The sequence below is a fragment of the Elaeis guineensis genome, chromosome 1 (genome assembly GCF_000442705.2).
Source record: "Elaeis guineensis isolate ETL-2024a chromosome 1, EG11, whole genome shotgun sequence".
In the NCBI taxonomy this organism is placed as follows: Eukaryota; Viridiplantae; Streptophyta; class Magnoliopsida; order Arecales; family Arecaceae; genus Elaeis; species Elaeis guineensis.
The window spans coordinates 26,948,489-26,970,157 of record NC_025993.2 but is presented as its reverse complement, the minus strand read 5'-3'; the positions used below and the strand labels follow the sequence as shown (position 1 = coordinate 26,970,157).

Genomic DNA, 21,669 nt, shown 5'->3' with positions numbered 1-21,669 from the left:
TTTTGCAACTATTTACAAACATGAGTTATACTGTCGGTATCCTTTACCCCGATAGTAAGATTATCAATAGAGAAACTTCAAAGAATTATCATATAACTATCTTGACCAGCAATCATTTGCTGATTTCTCTTTTAAGCCTGTTTGGATTAGTCTGAGATTTTTTGATTAATTTGCTCAAAAACTATATTCAACTTCTGATACTGGTTACTGAAGTTAGGTCTGATAACATTTTCACTATCTAGCAGTAAAGAGAGCGATTATTTTTAGTCATTTCTAAAAAGAGAACAATTGACCTATTAGTATATGAATTATTTTAAGCCTAAAGACTTAAACTTTAGTCTAAAGGTTCTTCCACTATTTTATATGAATTGGTAGCCTCTACCTCCAATCCGAGGAATTACTTTAATTCCTTAGCGGGTGCTAGAATCCATACAAACTGCATTCAGGTTCGAGTATGGCTCAACCAATCTTAGTGCATCCATGCGTAGGTTCACAACCAATTATTTCTCTAAATAATTTCTAGCAATTAGATTTTGCCCCAGACATCCCTTCAGCAGGCGTGTGGCACCTTCATTGAAAATCCTGATTAGGTCCAACCATTAATATGACAACATTAAGTGCATCCAACAAAACAGATGTCCAGGCCCAAGTGTGGCTTGGCCAACCTGAGTATTAGTCTGAAGGTACAATAAGATGATCATATAATAGATGATAATTTTAATATGTAATAGACATAAGGCGTGTGGCACCTCCAATGCCTATTTGAAATATTGGATTCATTATCATGCACCTTAATAGGAGGCTATGATCTAGTTATCTCCATAACTAGCTCATTTTATGGATCTAATAATTTAGAAGATTTGGTTAATATATCTTAGAGGACATCAATCGACCTACAAGTCATAATCCTCCCACTGACTTCATCAAGTCATGAGAAGGATTAGTGATTAGTGGGTCCAATCGGCATGTCGTAAATCCTCCCACTGATTTTACCAAGTCATGAGAAGGATTAGAGATAAGTCAGTCCAGAGCACCTAAATCAGTCATATTGATTAACCTTAACAACATGGTTCAACTCGAGTCACCTAGCGATCTAATCAGCCTAATGACTCAGGCTCAATCTTTGAGCCTGAATCAAGATCCATTTGGTTTGATCAAAGATATGGACTTGATCAACTATAACTATTATTTTTGATCTAGAGTACCTTTGATCTAATCTAAATCAACTATTGGTTAGATTGGATCAACTACTCTTTTTAGTCCATTAAGTCTTTGATTCCAACCTCAAGTCTAAACCAATTAAAAAGATCTGATTTGAGTTATTCCATGCCCTATATTTTATATAATGTCATTAGATCTTTAATCACAATTCTAGATCTAAAATATATTTCTTAATTCTTAATTAAGTATAGCATCAACATGGGTTAAGGTTATGAAACAATTTCTTATATAAACCTTTTACATTAAATCATAAAATTTTTTAGATCAAATCTAAATTTTCATGATTTTCAATCAAAGTAATTTTGATGAATCAAGATTAGATGTAACTAATTTCTTCACAACTTGTATCACATACAACAACACCTAGGGTTTCAAGATCTAAGATTTTGCAAGAAAGTAAGTTTTCTCTTTTCATTTTCTTCTTCATGGGACCGCACAGTAGGCACCCTTACACGCTATGAAGAGCACCCTATTGAATAGGAAGAGAGGGTCATGTAACCTTACTTGGTCCTATGACCGGACGGCCTGGTGATTACCCAATCCGAGTACTTTGCTACTTAAAACATCTAATCTTATTCACATATCATATATGCAAAAAATTTAGATCAAATCTAAATTATATTAGATCTGATTTTATATTAGAGCATATCTAAAATTAGATCATAACACATCTCATGCATTGCTAAATCTAGATTTCAACTCTACATGCATATATGTTCATGTCATAACGAACTTGGCTCTGATACCATTTGAAGGGAAGCATGGTGGGTGATGTGCATGTATTTTTAAAAATTTTTATAGTGGAACATATATAGATTAAATAATTTAATCTATAATGTATGCATAGATCAAATCTAAATCACTATATAGGATTTATGATATGAACTAATATGCATGTATGCACATCTGAAATTTAAAATTCAGCAAGTACAGGACATATCTAATCTATATTTAGATCATATCTAAATATTAATTGAATACAAAACTTCATACCTAAGTGCAGGTAGTAGATCACTGCATCTAAAATTCATGGTAGATGGTTCTTCATGATCTTTGGCAGCCGCACATGTGTTCGGCCTCTACGGATATCCACACGAAGTCCTCGTGCTGATCGATCTCCTCGAAAGTGTTAGCTCACAAAAACACCATCCATTGGCTGATTTGAGAAGAACATGATAAAATTAAAGAATAAAGAGACCCTCTCTTTTTTTTTCCTGAATTCATGCATCTGATCTCTACAATAGAGATCAAGAGAAGAATATTTTCTTCTCAATTTTTCATGCATAAGAGAGAACATTTTTTCCTTCCTTTCACGCCCTTAAGAAGAACTTTTTTTTTCTGATTTTCTATGATGAAAATTAAATCTAATTTAATTTCTTATGCTGAAAATCATATGAAATCTTAAAATTTAGAAAAATTCAAAAAAGGGATCCAAGAAAAGAATCGTTCTTCTCTCTTCTTCTCCCTTTTTCTTCTAATCTAGAACTCTAGGAAGCCCCAAACATCCAATCAAATTTTTTTGATATATTTTTTTTAAATTTTTATATTAAAAATTAGATCTAATCTAATTTTTATTTAAAAAAAAATAAAAAAAATCTGAAAGAAGAACTCCTTCTTCTTCAAGGCTGCGCACAAGAAAGAAGATCCATCTTCTTCCTTGATCTAGAACTTCAAGAAGTTCAAAATACCCAATAAAAATTTTTTAATATTTTTTTTCTAAATTTTCATATTAAAATCAGATCTAATCTAATTTTTATTTAAAAAAAATAAAAAAAAAATTGGAAGAAGAACTTCTTCTTCTTTAAGGTTGCGCGCAAGAAAGAAGACCCATCTTCTTTCTTGATTTTTTTCTCTTTGAAAATAACTTTTCTTTTTTAATTTTCTGTTGTATAACCAGCAGAGAAGTCTCTTTTTGATACCCAAAAAAAAAAAAAAAACTCTCAGAAAATCCTTTCAAGAAGGGAGGAGAAGAGGAGAGTTAGATGCCCCCTCCTTATTTTGGGCGACTTGAAGAGAAAAGGGGAACGCCTATTTTTCATGCAAGAGAAGCGAGGGGGCGTGGCTCTTTTGTGGGCATGAGATTTCTCACGGTAAAAGAGAGGAGGCATGGAGAATTAATTATCACATAGGGAGTTTCAAGTTGGTTAAGTCCTATTCCACATAGGACTCAAGATCCTGTTCCAACTCTAACTAATCCTTGGATCCAATCCTAACTAATTTAGGAATTAGTTATAACAAACTAACTAATTGAATCCTAACTCAATTATGAATCTAATTAGGCCTCAATCTAATGAAGAATTAGTTAGATTAAAATCCCATTAATCCAAGTATTGATTCTTGATGGATATCAGGAAAACTTTTAATAATAAGACTTGATCCAATCAAGCTTATTATCAAATGATATTTGATCAAATCAAAATCTATTATCCAATAGGATTAGATCCAATCCAAGCTTATATAAAAATAATTTTATATTCATGCATCCCTGAGATCAATTGGAATAAGTCCTGTTATTCAATAGGGCTGCATCCAATTAATCCAAAACCAATCTAATTGAATCCAATTCAATTAGATCTAATCCAATCTCCATTGCTCAATCAAGTTGAGTCAATTAACAATCATATTGTTAATTAATTATTCCTCTAATTTACTAACCATTAGTAAATAATTTATTGTAACATTTACATGGGATTAATAATCAATCAAATTGATAATTAAACCCTCCAACGATTCATAATCATCGATCAGCCATTTGATCAGACATATACTTCTATGTGTGTGATTCCATAGGTTCAAATCTAAGCCAGTATTACAAGAATAATTCTTATACTAATCGATGTAACTATCTAGCAATGAGATCCGACGTCCGGATAGGCTGAGTGTATGCCTAGCAACACTCTAGAATTCATGTGGATATAGTTACTATATAATTCATCCTTTTGACACTTAATGCTCAAGGATGACTTGGGGTTAAACTGTCAATCCAAGAAGAGTGGTCTACATTGTGTCTCAATCTCAAAAATTCTGTGACTCCTCACTAGGACTACTTTGGCCAAAGTTTTACTATATTGAAATACAATGATGCATCATCTCCAATTTTACTTGGAGTGGTCAATCTCATCTTGACTCGTAGTCAGACTTCACAAGTACTTGACTGTACCCAGAAATCTTCCATCATCGAATTAGAAATTCGGATAGTTCGGCACCAAAGCACAGTGAGTTGCTTACAAGTCATCGAGGCAGCCTCAGATCCAAGGGACACATATACCCATATCCCATCAGAGCAGTCCTTGACAGCAGAGTGCTCCGAAAGTGATCATGCTCAGTGAAATGTACTCCTACATATCACTTGTATACCATACCCGTATCACCATACGTCTTGATTAAGAGGACAACCAACTAATATGGCATACAACGACTTATACTCGATACAATTATCGTCTTTGTGACAATTGTATCATTTGGTCATGAGCAAGATTCAAGAACCACATGATAAATCCTCCTTTATCATTTTGAAAGTAGTTCTAAGGATTTCATCATAACATATGAGTTCTATTTTAGAAGATGTATTCCGTATGATGAATCTGCCAGATAACATTTATCATTTTATAATTTATATACTTATATGAAACACAATCATCTACAACCTAGATGATTGACTTTAGGATATATTTTCCAACAAAAAGATGGTGGAGAAGGAGGGCATAGATTAGTAGCTCATGCATAATGAGCATGATTTTGTCGCTCGTTCGTCAAGAGCATTTTGTATTTCCTTGTGTAATCTCTTCCTTATGCAATGAAATATTCTTTCTATCTTTTATTTGAGTTTTGTGCCAAGTATTCTATTTCAAATGGCAGATTTGTAGACTTAGCTGAAATTCTGCTAGGTCCTTTGGGTCATTAAAATAGGTCAATACTTTGGTTGGTAGACCTAGTATAGATCGGTATTCAAACCGATATAAGTCTGCTTAGTTAATCAATACAACAAATTCTTTGTGGCAAGTATGTAGATGTCCTAAGTTGAATTCAGATATAGCTTGCCCCTTAGCTATAGTATGATCAGGATTATGCATCTAGAGTTGTTTCTCAGTATCATTGTTTTGTCTCAAGAATGTGTGGATGATGTCATGCTTGCTCATCATGTAGTTCTAAGGAATAACTTTCAGGTTCATCACTTGATACAGATCTTACTTGGATGTTGTGCTATCTTTATGAGGTTAATAACTCTGGACAATGACAATTTGGAAGGTGAATTGCATGGCATGTCTTCTAAGTGGGTATTTGAACCACCGAAGGCTGAAAGAGTTCAACATGAGGCTAGCCATCAAAGAGGATAGCTTGATCTTGACCATTCAAGAACTACATAAAAGAAGAGGGAGGTTGCCACTTGTGCATAAATTAGCTTCTATTTTCCTCCCTTCATCTTTTCCAATTTTTCACCCATTGTTGCTGCCGTAAGATATCTTGATTCATACAAGGGGACTAGGAAAAGATTCTTTAGCTAGTTCTTTACACTGCTTTGCTCATCTCAAGCATCTTAGCCCTCAATTAGTAGCATCTCCATTAATTTCTTATCTTTGAGGGCGTAATGTAGCATTATCAAGTAGGTACTTGGTCATCTTAGATTTCTCGTACACCATTTGCACTTGGAAACCAAATCAACAGATAATAAGTGGAAACAATAACATGCAAGGTGTTTAGGCTAGATTGTCCTAGTATTACATTATAGGCCAAAGTGACCTTGATGACTAAGAAATCAAGCATCAAAGAAGTCTAGCACGGTGCTTGTCTAGTAGTAATAGGAAAGGAGATGATACCTTCCATGGAGATCAGGTCTATTGAGAACCTGACCAAAATAGAATTGATCTTTCAAAATCAATTCTTTGACAAGTTTATTTTATAAAAAGCATCATAAAATAAGACATCTATCGAGCTTTCATTGTCAACCAAAATTTATTTTACATCATAGTTTGCAATGGTGACGAAAACTACAATAGTGTCATCGTCGGGAGTTTGAAAGTTCTTAGCATCAATGTTTTGGAAGAAAATGATCTCATTTAACCTCTACCTCTTCACAGTTGGGCTTCTTATCCGGGCTATCTGAATATAAATCTATGTAGTCAAGCTTGTTCCACCCACCAATCCTCCGAGATGACATTATTGATTCTGCAATTGGTCGATTATCAATCTGTAGCTCAAGGGAAGGTTGTCCCTAACCTAAATCACCTCGGTCTTACCGATGGATGATGTAGGCACCAAAGAAGCCTTGCTTGATGATGTCTCAATTTCATTTTTTAACCAATAATAGTCCTCAGTATACTCGTAGTCATGGTGGAAGTGGCAAAACTTGCTTGTATCCTTGCAAGCATTCGACCTCATCTACTTTGGACACCTAACAAACTCTTGATTCTTGATCTTCATAAGAATCTATCTTCAAGAAGCATTAAAAGGTATATACTTTTGAGCCTTTGAGGAGGATTCCTTATCGGCAAAAGTTCTCCCCATCTTTGTTGAGCTTCTTATAGGGCTCACTCAAGTCATCACTAGTGCACTTATTCTTTTGCTTGCTGACCTTCACATTGCAATGATCTACCATGGTCTTTTCAACATTGATATACTTATCAGAGGGGCTAGGAGCTTATTGGAGTCCTTCGACAATCTCTTTTCTAGAGAGAAGAGGAATTGGCTTATTTTCTGCATTAAAATGGCTAACATAGTCTTGAAGGGACTCATCTCCCTTTGTTTGATGGTGAAGAGGATGACAGAGTTCTTCTGCTTCTCTTGTACTAGATGGCAAATATTTTTCTAAACTCCTCAAAGAAGTAAAATGGAGCTCGATTGAAGCCTGACATACCATATCCAGATTGCCTTCTGGAGAGTAGCTAGGAAGGCTTTGCATATCACTGAATCGATTGCTCCCTAAAGCATCATAAAAGCCTTGAAGCTCTATAAGTGATCCAAAAGGCCGATGATGTCATCATAGGTCTTGAGCTATAGCATCTTGAATCGAGGAAGAATGGGTTTTTCCATGATCTTTGCTGAAAATGAGGGCTTGGTGAATTCTAAGTTGTTCCCAAGCCCACCCCAATGTTGTCGCAATTCTTCGAGGTACTAATCTACCTCCTCCAACTCATGGTTGATGTCCACCATCCTCTTGGAGCCATATATAGATCGGCAGGAAGAAGAATGTCTTATCATGGAATCCTCCTATGAAGATGAAGTGCTAGAGGATAAGTACTTTTTCCTTATCCTAGGCTCCATGAATGAGAGTGATGGCTATGAGCCATCTTCTTCAAGCTTTGTGGACTAGAAGTTTGGCAGTGCGCTCTAAGGTTCAATGAGGGGATCAATGACTATAGGGTGCTTTTCCAAAGCTTAAAGGACAGGAGTGTTGGCTTCACTATGAAATTTGCAGAGGAAAGTGTTGGCTTGCTTGCATTGGAACTCCATGATCACCAAACTCACGAGCCTCCTGATGCTATTGCTGCATTGAGGGTTGGCGGCAACTTGTTGCATGCTCTAAATAAGCATAATGAGTGCCTAATCGTACTATAGGAGTATCTGAAATTGCTTGGTGGTGATTATCAAAACCGCCTGCATATCCACTGAAGGTAGAGCTGCTGTCAGAATCGAATCTTCTCTTACTGATCATAGATCGTGGAAGCAGTAGCAAGCATGGAAGCAAAAGCTTCTTGGCGGATCAGATCAAGCCTAGAAGAACCCAAGGTGTAAGGAAGAAAAGAGGAAAAACATGAGAGAGAGAGAGAGAAATTAGGGAGAAAAGGCTTCTATTCTGATTCCATTCTATCAAAATCATATACAAAATTATATATATACATGATCAATTTGATCCAAACCAAAAACTCCCTTAGCTAATCCAATATGGTACAATTTTCAAACCCATATATACCCATATCTTGCCTTACACACCTATTAGACTAAACCCCTAAACCCCTAAACCCCTAGTCTAATCATTGGATTAGCTCCTTAAGACCTCCAAAACCAAGGTCTTAAGTCACTAAAATTAAACCCAATTCTAGCTCAAACCAGAATCCTGTAAGTCTTCAGTTTGTGCCATCAAACCGGCTCTGTCAGGGTCTGAACCGGCTCTAGCATGCCTTCTGTAGCATGCTAGGACACGCTGCTTTCTGTTCTCCTGTCAGAGCTGGCTTTCTCAGAGTTCGAGCCAACTCGACTTGACTTCGAGCCAGCTCGACCTACAGTCGAGCCAACTCGATAGCTGTGCCATCCATTGGTGTCAGAAATATAGCTCTTTGTTTACTGTTTGAGCCAGCTCTCTCAGAACTCGAGCCGACTTGACTGCTGGCTAATGCTTCTGATGCTTTCTTCACATCTCGTCATTTCTTCATCAGTTTTTAAGACTTGGAAGCACCACACTTGAGCTCACAATCTCCATCTTGGTGCTCCTAAGTCCTTGTGAACTCAGTCCTATCCACCAGTCCCATTAGTGTCATACAATAGTGAAAGCTATCTCATGGAAATATCTTCATGAGTACATCAGCTAGATTCTCCTTAGTGTGAACCTTCACTGGCTCCACTTCACCATCTTCCACAAACTCTCTAATCCGATGGTACCTGATGTCAATGTGCTTCATTCTTGTATGATAAACGGAGTTCTGTGCAAGTAATAAAGCACTCTGATTGTTAGAATGTACTCTGACAGCTTCTTATGGGAAGTCCATCTCCAAAGCCAAGCCCTTCAACCATAAGACTTCTTTCACTACCTTTGTGATGCCAATGTACTTCACTTCTGTAGTAGATATGGTCGCTATGGGTTGCAAGCAAGATCTCCATAAGATTGGACCTCCATATAGGCTAAACACAAAATCTGTCGTTGAGTATCGAGTGTCCACATCTCTATCAAAATCTACATCTACAAACCCCTCTATTATCTCTTTACCCTCCTTGGATATGTTGGAGTGTCCATCAGCACCTCCTTGCTGATCATAGCAAATACGAACTCTAACTATACCAGCCAAGTATCTGAAAATAACTTTGAGTGCTTTCCAATACTCCCTGCTAGGTTGTGCTATAAATCTGCTCATCTAACTCACTGCATGGGCTATATCCAGCCTATAATACACCATAGAGTACATAACGCTCCCCACACCAGAGGCACATGGTACTATCTCCATCTCTTTAGCCTCCATCTCAGTCTTTGGCGACATATTCTTCGAGAGTCTGAAGTGCCTGGCAAGTGGCAGCTTTGTCGGTTTAGCATCCTTCATTCCGTATCTCTCGATAACCTTCTTTATGTAGCCTCCTTGAGATAAGTGCAACAACCCCTTAGATCTATCTCTGTTGATCTCCATACCTAAAATTTTTCATGCAAGCCCCAAGTCCTTCATCTCAAACTCCTAAGACAAAACTTCTTCTAACTCCTATACAACTTCTTTACTCTTGCATGCAATCAATATATCATCTACATATAAAAATATATCCTAGATCTATCATCTAGAGATCTAACATATACACATGGGTCATAATCACATCTGGAAAGGCCAATGCTCCTCACATAAGTGTCAAATTGCTTGTACCACTGTCTAGGAGACTACTTTAATCCGTACAGTGATTTCTTTAGCAAACAAATCATTCCATCTGATCCAAATTCTCTAAACCCCTTTGGCTACTCCATATAAATGCTCTCCTCCAAATGACCAAGAAGGAATACTGTCTTAACATTCATTTGCTCTAATTTTATATCCTGTGCTACTACAATGCTGAATAGCACCCTGATAGATGTATGCCTGACGATCGAAGAGAATACCTCTGTATAATCAACTCTTTCTCTCTGTGAGTATCTTTTGGCTACTAACCTAGTCTTGTACCTCACTCCACCTTTTATTGAAGATGCCTCTTTTCTAGTATAAACCCATTTGGATCCAATGGGTCGAGCATCCTCTAGTAGATCCACCAACTGCCATGTTCGATTCTTCTTAAGAGACTCCATCTTCTCCATTATGGCCTGCATCTATGAATCTTGAATCAGACTCTCCATGGCCTCCTCAAAGGTCTCTAGATCACCAGCAGTGATGAAAGCATAGAAAATTATCTTATCAATGCCATATCTTATCAGTTTATGAACAGTGCATTTCGGCTTGTGCAGTGCCACTCCTCTTGCTGTATCCTGCAAGTCTGCTGCTTGTGGCTGCCTTTGCACTTTTGTTCAGACAATATCCTCTCCTTGCTGATTCTCCATAGGTGTATGACCATGCTTTTCCAACTCCACCTCAAATTGAACATGTTTCAAGCCCGAAGTTGATGGCAAATCATCTGATTGGAAGTGCTGCTCGCTGCTGCCCTGAATTGTCTTTCCTGCTCCATTCGTACTTCTCAGCTTCTTCAAGATACTCTTTTCATCAAAGATCACATCTCTACTGATGACACACTTCTGAAAATGTGAATTCCATAGTAAGTAACCCTTCACACCTGTAGGATACTCGATGAAGATAATCTTTTGTGACTTCGAATCCAACTTACTTTGTTCGTCTTCCTCCACCAAAGCATAAGCCGGACAGTCGAACACTTTTAGATGGCCAAGCTCCATCTTTTTTTCACTCCAGACTGCCTTTGAAAGTCCCCTATTGAGTGATCTATGGGAAGATCTATTAACAAAGAAATAAGCAAATGTTAGAGCATCACCCTAAAAAGACTTGGATAGTGATACTTGCAGCCTCAAGCTCCTGATCTTCTTCGTAAGTATTCAGTTCATGCTCTTTGCAACACCATTTTACTGAGGGATCATCCTCACTGTGTCATGAAGCTTGATGCCATTTTTCTCATAGTATCTCCTAAACTCCAGACTTGTGTACTCCCCTCCATTATCAGATCTTAAACACTTCATTGGTTATCCTGTCTTCTTCTCCATCTCAGCTCTTCCGACCTTAAATCAGATAAATATTTTTGATTTTTTTCTGATCAGATATATCCAAACTCTTCTGGAGAAGTCATCTATAAAGGTGATAAAGTATCTAGCTCTATCCCGAGCTACAATAGATGTCGGTCTCCATATCTCCAAGTGAACAAGCTCCAAAACAACTTGGCTCTGCTTGGAACTACTAGCAAACTTCACCTGATGCTATTTGCCGTAGATGCAAGGATCATAAAAATCATCACCCTCCTTCTTGAGTGCTAGAATTAGTCCTCTCCTACTCAATTCTGTGATCTTCTGATCACTCATGTGACCCATACGATAGTGCCACAGTTGGTAGGTGAGCTGCTCCTCCTGTGCTGCTGCAGAAGCCTCTGCACTGTCGATAACTACAAGCATTCCATCCTATATAGCTTATTGCTCAATCTTCTCCCTTTCATCACTACCAAAGCACCCTGGAGATTTTTAAATACCCACTCCCTGGCTGACAACTAGAAGCATATCCTTGCTTTTCTAAGTAACCTAAGGATATCAAATTCTTCTTCAATTTCGGTACATACTTCACATTGATAAGTATCTATTTGATTCCATCATACATCCTCATCTTGATAGCACGAACACCAACCACTCTACATGGGTGATCATTTCCAAAACTTATACTACCACTATCTGATTTCTCATACTAGGCAAACTAATCATGATGTGCACTATAGTGGTAGGAACATGCTGAATCAAGTGTCCAATGACTATCAAACTCTGCTGTCTTATCTGATACTACCAGTACATCATCTCCAGTATCTTCAGATGATAGAGCACCATTCTCATTGGTCGATCCAATCTTTCCCTTCTCCTTCTTATTCTTCATAAGTGGGCAATTCCTCCTTAGATGACCAAGCTGATGACACTTGTAGCATTTCACAGTCTTCAAATTTTTTTGAGACTTTGATCTGCCCTTAGACTTATCTCGAATCCTCTCCTTAGGTCTCCTTTGCGTCTCATCATAGCAAGCACCTCTGAGTTAGGGCTACCTTTACATAGCTTCTCTCGCTGCTCATTTGACCTAAGAACTCCAACTACTTTCTCAAAATTTAGAATCTCTTTTGCATACACCAAAGTAGTGATGAGATCATTATAAGAAATTGGCAACGAACACAACAACAGGAGAGCTCTATCTTCCTCATCTATCTTCACATCAAAGCTCATGACATCCGAGCAAACTTGATTGAATTTCTAGATGTGGACAATCAGATCTCTTCCTTTAGGCATCCTCAAACTATATAGTTGCTTCTTCAGCCATAACTTATTTGTCATGTTCTTGTTCATGTATGTGCTCTCAAGCTTCTTTTAGAGCCCTTTCGATGTGGTCTCTGTGTTAATCTCAGGCAAAATCTCATCAGCAAGGCACATTTTAATTATGCTAAAAGTTTTTTCCTCCAATTCCTCTTAATCTTCAACAAAAATCTTTTCAGGTCTATCTCTAATCATGATCTTGTAAATTCTGCTCTGAACTAACAGATCTTTCATCCTTTGCTGCCAAAGGATAACATTTTTCTTGCCATCAAACTTTGCAAAGTCTGTCTTAAGGGTGCTTGATGTAATTCCATACAGATTTCAATTTCAACACAAGGAATACTCATAAATTTTATATAATTTTGGATAAAACAAGGCAGATTACTCAAGATCAAAATAGATCCTTATCTAAATCAGGCATCCAAGATCTTTTCTCCATCAGATCTAACACCAAAGCTCTAATACCAATTGTTATCAAGATCAGATCTTTTCTTGCTGATCGTAGATCATGAAAGCAGCAGCAAGGATGGAAGAAAAAGTTTCTTGACGGATCAGATCAAGCCTAGAAGAACCCTAGGCATGAGGAAGAAGAAAGGAGAAACATGAGAGAGAGAGAGAGAGAGAGAGAGAGAAATGAAGGAGAAAAGGCTTCTATTCTATTCTCCTATCAGAGCCGGCTCTCTCAGGATTCGAACTGGCTCAATCTGGCTTTGAGCCAGCTCCATCTATAATCGAGCTAGCTCGACAGTTGTATCATCTACTGATGTCAGAAATACAGCTCTCTGTCTGCTGTCCGAGCCGACTCTCTTAGAGCTTGAGCCGACTCAACTGCTAGCTGATGCTCCTAATGCTTCTTTCACACCTTGTCCTTTCTTCATCAATTCTAAAGGCTTGAAAGCACCACACCTGAATTCACAAGAGCACCCTATGGACTCTACATAGAGCCATCAGACTCCACTAGTATGTACTCGTAGGCAATGGATGGAGCTACTTATGCTCTTCTAGATTTCATGATTGCTGTCAGATAAAACCTCTGACAATGGGATCAAGACCCTTCCTTGAGCACCAATCTCTTGCTGTCAGGTTAGTTGGTTTGTTGAGGACTCAATGGGGCATTACATGTATCAAGGAATTGGTCAGAGATCTCGATGTGCCTCCCTCTCTGATTGATGATGGTTGATGGGGCTCGAATGTGATCATAATTGGATTGATTGCACCTAATCAGTGGCTGAGGCAACGAGATTGCGGTTGAATCACTGCTCCAACATCAGGCATGGCCTTGAAATACTACAAATAGGGAAGCTCTCTTGTTGGAGAGTATTTGATAGAAGATCCTATAATGCTTAAGTCAGATAACTCCTAGCAAAATAGTAGAAGTGCCGTGTGAGTAGCGGAGATATGAAAACTCTAGAGCACTTAGGATGAAGAGGTTAAAACTTCAAACTTAGGACTTGGGACCTAAACTAGGAATCCTCCTTGGGCTAGTTTATATAGGCAAAAGTCAGCATTTGTTGCTATGAAATCTTGAGACATTGACCATTTTGGATAATCATTCGCATGTTTGTAAGATATTGTGTAGGTGATTCTTCCATATTCTAATTCCCTTATATTTTATGGTTATGAAAACTATTTATCATCATGGGCCAACTCTAGCTAGATGGAGAAAAATTTGGGCATCTTCGTACATCCTTGGACTAACCACATGGCGAGAGATGGTTGGCCAAGATGAAGGCTTCTTAGCAAACTCATGGCAAACTCTAGTTCATTTTTGCTATATATATCAGCTGTGGTCAGTTTCGAAGTATATCAAAAAATAAAAATGAATGTATGAAAAATAAAAAAATCATATTTAGAAAGAGAACATGATGCATGTTTTGTGTTTTTTAAACTATGCATTTCAAATCATTAGATGCTTAGGCAAAGAACTCCAAACAACATAATTTTTTATCATAAGTAATTTAGAGATATTAGATCATATCCAATAATTAGAATTATCAATATGGGGCCTCAATCACTGAATCAAGACCCATATTTTTAGAACTATTGTATGAGTGCCAATATATAGCTCTACTCTCTATAGATATATTTCTAATGTTAGCTCTACTTTCTCTATGTGCATGTGCATTGCAACCAAAGATCCATGAGATTGTATGCAAATGTGAATATTCTTCAAGTTCAGTAGTAGAAATCATGCATACACTTGCATAATATGACTTCTTTAACATTGAACTGCTAATCAATAGGTATCCAAATGACACCTATGATCGCATTTGGTGGTCGGAGAACCTACCTAACTCGTTTGGTATAAATACTTCAGAGACCATCCAAATTAATCCAGGGGATGCCTTCCAGGTGCCATCCACCATTATGCGTAGCGCAATCACTCCAGTAAACAATACCAGTTTGCTATTTTCTTTATCGGACTTTCAGAGCAGATATGTTCGTCCCATATGCTATTGCTACATGCACTTCGCAGAGTTTGATGCCCTCCCTCCGAACAAGACAAGATTAATCGATGTGATTATGAATGAGCAAGCTCTTTTGAGAAATTTTCGGCCGTCTTACTTACTGTCAACTCACATAACCCTCACATTTGAGCTTGAAAGTGTGACTCAGTATAATATTAGCCTAACGAAGGCAGCTGATTCCATCCTTCCTCCAATCCTCAATGCCCTGGAGGCCTATACTACTCTTTCTCTGCCAGATTTGGCATCCGATATAACAGATGGTATATTGTTCCTCAACTTTCAAAGTAGGGCTAATATCTCTTTTAAACCAAAAAAAAGAAAAGAAAAGAAAGCATCAAATATCACCACTTCTTTAAAAACATAATATTATTAAATAATAGAAAGTAGGAAAACTGAGCAATATAAAAATATTTGATGAGCATCTTATGTTTAATTCTTTTACATGAAGCACCATGGCAGTCTTTCATATATGGATGATCGTCTGATTATATTTTGACATGCATGATTCATTGCCATCAAGGCATGACCACCCTTAATCATGCATCTCAAAATCTCTCTGGGACACGATCGGGTGGTCATCCTTCACATGAAAGACCTTACACAGTTTCTTAAATCTTTGAGATATCCAGCTATATTTGATTGTTTTGGATAATTTTTTTTTCTTTTTCCTAATAAGGATCATTTCAACCTTCTAGATAGTGAAAAATAGCATACTAATATAAGAAATGTGATTGAGTTTTTCCTTTCAGATGTTTTTCTCTTTACTTTTCCACAAATATATATATATATATATATATATATATATATATATATATATATATATATGCGCTCAGCATGACTTGACTCGAAAATGTTGCTTTATTTTTTTCGGGACTGCATTATATATATAGCATTAGAGGTGGCTTTTTGTTTCCCTTGTGAACACGCTAGTTCGTGCTATGATGGACCTCAAGAACTTGTATGATATCAAGATTTGGCAAGGCGATCCATGTGCTCCGCAGAACTTCGCTTGGAAAGGCATAGTCTGTACCTTTTCTGCCTCTAATCCTCCAAGAGTAACATCCTTGTAAGCCTCTTCGATGTTTTTTCAAATTCCTAAAATGTTAATAATATGAAGACTAAACTATTTGTGTTGTTTCATTTACTTTGCAGAAATCTGTCATCGCAAAACTTGAACGATAACATACCTGATGCCATTAACAACCTTAAGGCCATCGAATACTTGTAAGTATTGAAAACTACCACTCACAGGTTTAAGTTATATGCGAAAAATCTTTGCTGTACCCCTTTAAAAAGAGTGGTGCCAGATACCTATGCTCTAGCCAACTTGGTTACATAAGGATTAAGAAAAATCCCAAGTTGGTAATCAAGGGATAAGAAAATTTGGAAGTATGGTCATTTAATGATTTCATGTAACAACAGATCTTCTACATGCCTAAACCTTTTCTTCTCCTTCTTCTTCTTTTAATGAATGGCCAGAGATGGGAATTGGGTGTTGATAGTCGATCTTGGATAGGTGGTCCTTAAAAAAAGAATCATCTCATTACACAACATACACTTAAAATCTCAATCTCCAATGGGAGAAATGGAAAGTCAAGTGCAGTACATGAGCAGTTAAGTTTTTTTTCTTAAGTAATTGAAAATAATGATTAAATGCTATTATTTAATATCAGAGAGGTCAAACACTGAGAGGTACTACTGTCAAAGTTCTAATCTACAATCTCTATGACAAAGGGGTCCCATTACTCGATTATATCTCAATTTGCAGTAGGTATGCTTACAAGGGTTAGATAGACTATGATGTGTAAATATATAATATAATTTTTTGAGCAAAATTGATAATACAACTTTCCAAGCATGGTATATGCACATTAGACTGACTATTGCAATTTGAGATTTAATGGATAAAAATGTTTATAATGGTAGACTGTAGAACATCTCTAATCTTTTATTGGAAAGTTGGTCATAATGCATATACATTTGTTGAGATTAGGATTGGCTAATTCTTACCTTTTCTATCCTATATCCATGCCAGATGCAAACTTGATCTGGAACCGAACTCCCTATATATTGTGTGTGTGTGTGTGTGTGTGTGTATATATATACATATATATATATATATATATATATATATATATATATATATATATATATATATATATATATATGTATGTATATATATACATATATATATGTATGTATATATATATATATATATATATATATATATGTGTATGTATATATATATATATATATCTATATATATATATATATATATATATATATATATATATATATATATATATGTATGTATATATATATATATATATATATATATATATGTATGTATATATATATATATATATATATATATGTATATATATATATGTATATATATATATGTATAAGTATATGTATGTATGTATGCATGTGCGCGCGCGCGCACAGAGATATGTGTGTGTGTGTGTCCAAGTATAAAGGATCCCAACTCCAGGTAGAAATTGCGAAGCAAATTAGAAAGTAGGATTTGATGAATAATACTGATAATTGGCCCATGTGACCTAGCTGCCAGGGACGTAAAGTCAACATTTTGCAAGTGTAGTAATAATTTTCACTTTTTTTAATTCCATATACATAAGTTTTATTTATCCAAGCACAAAATAAATATTTTATTGCAAATAAATAAAATATTGATGAATTGTCCATGTGTAGGATCATAATTATTGATACAAGTTTTTTTTTCATATAAAAAGCTAATCTTTTGTTACAATAGAACCAAAAGTAATGTAAATCATGTAGAAATCAAAGTCAATTTGCTTTCTTAAAGAAGATATCAATGAATTTTTATGAAATAGTTTCACAGGATTTAGATCTCTCTCTTTCTCTGTAAATATGCAAAGAGAGAACTAGACTTTGTTACACTCGAGCATATCTCCATTGAAATCTATTTAGATTTATATTGGACAATGAGAGTCCTACATTGAATATTCGAGTTAATGGATGTGATCTATTATCTCTAAAATACTTAAAGATAAAAAATTATGTGATTTAGAGACTCTTGATCTATGTATCAAGTGATCAAAAAACATATATAATTTATGAACTAGAATCTCTAAATCATATAATTTTTAGTTTGTAAATATTTTAGATATAGTAGATTACATTTAAGAGCTTGGATCATCAATGGAACTCTTATTGTCTAATGTAAATTTGAATGGATCTGAGCAGAGATCCACCCGAATGTTGCCAAGTCTCTCTTTCTATCTCTCTCTCCATGAGCAAGAAGGCTTCTATACTTGCATGTCTTCATCCTTTTCTTACATAGAAGATATTTCAGTCTGAAGTTTGGTATAAACCAAGTCTAAATTTACAACCAACCTACGATGGCAATTTTTTATGTCAATAGAATCCTTCATATATCATCACGTCTTTATGTCTCAGGGACTTATCAAACAATAACTTCGTGGGTCCGATACCAGATTTTCTGTCAGGATTGTCATCCCTTCGCATGCTGTAAGCTTAAGCTAGTCTCTGTTACTTCTCAGGAAAAAAGAAAAAGCTAGTCTTGTTGGAAACTCATATGCCAGATATACATGTAGAATATTGATGATCTAGTATTGTTGATCTCTACTTTCAGAAATTTATCAAACAACCAACTCGATGGGTCGATCCCAATGGCTCTCCGTCAAAAGCAAGAAAATGGCTTGCTAGAGTTAAGGTTTGCTTCATTATCCAGTATCCAATTCACTCTTGGTATAATTAACACCCATGCTACTTTATAGGGGAAAAAAAACGTTCCTTTATAACCACACTGGATTCTGATATTAATTTGAGGATCTTTGTCTATGCTAGGACGGAAAATAACCCCGGTCTGTGCACCAACGGGAACGGATGCGTAGATGATCATGGAAAAAAGAAGACGCTTGCTACTGCAGTCATTGTCATCATTGCAGCGATTCTTGCTTCACTAATTCTATTGGCGATCATAGTGGTGGTGGTACGGCGCCAAAGGATGAGAAAAACACCAACCCGACCATGTGAGTTAGTAGTCAAAGGAAAAAGTCTGAACTATGGTTACTTGTAGCTTATATAATTGGATGCAAATTAATCATATAAGGGGCATTTGGTATGAGATGATCTATTCAAGATCAAAGGTGATATGGGTGAAGGTGATGAGATCACCATGTTTGGTTGCATCATGGTGAATCTATGTAGCAATGATTTCAAATTACCCTCACTCTTCAAATCACCTCCCAACCTAGTGATGAGATACTCATCGTCGAGGTCAGGAATCCAAGATCACCCCGAGACAGTGAGCTTGAATTGAAATACAAAAAAAAAATACCTCTTAATTTAGTAAAAAAATTGATATATCAATATACCATTAATATATATATCAATATTGTATATGAAATATTATATTATATTTGATATTATATATTATATGATAATATATTATTAATCATATTATTGTCATATTATGATTAATATATTAACCATGATGATCTCATTTAGGTCACTATACGCTATCATAGGATCGTGATTATAGCTTTCCTAGATGTACCAAACACCACACATCAGCGATCAAGAATCATATCTACATTCATGCATTCTTATGAAGAGCATCATTTTATGCAATTTGCATATGCTTTTGTTTTGCCATGCATTATGCATCTAAAACAATGATAATAGCAACCATCTATTTACGACTTATCATGCATGCCATAACCATGTTTAAACATGTTTATGTAAAGTGTTAAACCAAGGTCTAGCACTCTCTGGGTATATCAATCAGTTTGCCATGGCTAATGTTATGCTTTATCATGGACCCCCTACTAATATAATATTTCTTTTTTCTTTTTCTAATTTTAGCTTACCTAGGATTTGACCTTCCAAAGAGCAAGCCCTTAGGGTTATAGCACCAATTAGCCTTATTACCAATTGTTGACTCATTTAAGTTGTCGCTTAATCTATTTATGATAACTTTGGTTCCCCTTTTTTTTTAAAAAGAAAAAGATAATCAGGAGAATTGCATGCAATTCTTCTCAAAGACATGGTAAAATGAAACAAAAGGTTTAGCATCAATAATAGCCAAGGAACTAGGAGTTAGAGTCAGAGCAATAGCATGCGCAGCTTCAATGAATTGATTTCACTAGAAAAAAAGGATTGCACTAGGAATTTTACACACACAAATATATATCTATATCTATATATATATATATATATATATATATATATATATATATATATATATATATATATATATATATATATATATATATATATATATATATATATATATATATATATATATCAAGTGATGCTGTGGGAACCCTTCATGCATTGTCTCACGATACTCCTCTTCATTGGGCAAGACATGCAGTGTGGTTTCTCTGTGTCCGACACTGAGGTAGAGAAAATTCTGCAATTAATTCTTGGGTTGGAAAAAGAGAGAGATTAGGCAGAGGCCCAGTAATCCAGCTGCCTTTGGTTCTCTCATCTTGTGCCTGAGTTTCTCCCATATTTCCATTTCATGCTAGAATATTATGGGGCTTGGTGAACCCCTTCAAAAGAAGGGTAGTTCGGATTTAATAATCTCTTCTGGTTGTGTTGCTGCGAGTCGAGGATTCCAATCTTGATTCGGTTACTCCCTCCATACTTTCGATCTCTTTTTGGAGATCAAGTGGATTGCTGGTTAGCTTTGAATGCCATCGGCTCAACCAATGGAATCCTTCTAGGTTGGAATTCAGCCCATTTCAATCTTTTGAAGAAGGAAACTCTTTCCTTTTCTATCTCTATCAACTAGTTTGACCATCTTTTGAACTCTTTTTGGAGCTTCGCTATCGTATAGTCCTTCTGATAATGATTAGAAGCCTCTTAATTTTATGGGAGGAACTCTTTCAAATCAAAGCACTTTTTTTGGATCCTTTGGTTATTGGTGGAGATTTCAACGCTACCTATAAGCTTGATCAGTGCAACAGTGATCCACAGCCACATCGAGTCATAGTGGATTTCTCCAGTTATCTCATCAACTTCTTTTAATTAATCGACCTTCCTCTTGAGAGCCTATTCTTTTGTGAGTCAATATTATAAGAAAATTGATCAACTTTCTCATTGAACAACTTACTTATATTTTCACATTTTTCAAGATGAATAAATTACTTTCTCATGAATAGTATTTATTTATGAAATGAGAGAAAATCTTATCTACCTAGGAGGTGTTTAAATCATTTTCCCATCAACCGGAAAGATAACATTTTTGATTCATTCCTAATATACCCTTAACCTTATAATAATATAATATATAATAATATAATATAATATATTATATTATATTATATTAACATAAGATATTAACATAATACAATATAACATAACATAAAATATTATAATATATTATAATAATAATATAATAATATTAATATATTATAATATATCATAGTTTATTATTATATATGATAATATTTATATAATACTATAATAATATAATATACAATTATATACAATAATATATTATATTATATTAATATAAGTATTAACATAACATAATATAATTATATATTATATTATAATATATAATATTATTATATGTAATAATATTTATATAATACTATAATAATAATATAATATGTTATTATATATAATAACGTATTATATTATATTAATATAAGGTATTAACATAGTATAATATAATATATTATATTATACTATGATATAGTATAATAGTAATATAATAATATAACAATATATTCTAATATATTATATTATATTATATTATATAATAATATTTATATAATA

General features: G+C 35.3%; 1 protein-coding gene across 1 annotated transcript in view; it reads left to right on the top strand.

Annotated features, from left to right (window-relative positions):
• Window positions 1–19,000, top strand: part of LOC105036166 (probable LRR receptor-like serine/threonine-protein kinase At1g05700) — a 35,100-nt gene extending 16,100 nt beyond the window's left edge. Inside the window, exons 3-8 of the mRNA XM_073251479.1 lie at window positions 14,647–15,131; window positions 15,802–15,937; window positions 16,024–16,095; window positions 18,313–18,384; window positions 18,509–18,589; window positions 18,724–19,000. Coding sequence (XP_073107580.1) covers window positions 14,647–15,131; window positions 15,802–15,937; window positions 16,024–16,095; window positions 18,313–18,384; window positions 18,509–18,589; window positions 18,724–18,955 — 1,078 coding nt within the window. The 3' untranslated portion in view covers window positions 18,956–19,000. The remainder of the gene's footprint in view (window positions 1–14,646; window positions 15,132–15,801; window positions 15,938–16,023; window positions 16,096–18,312; window positions 18,385–18,508; window positions 18,590–18,723) is intronic.
• Window positions 19,001–21,669: the final 2,669 nt, after the last annotated feature.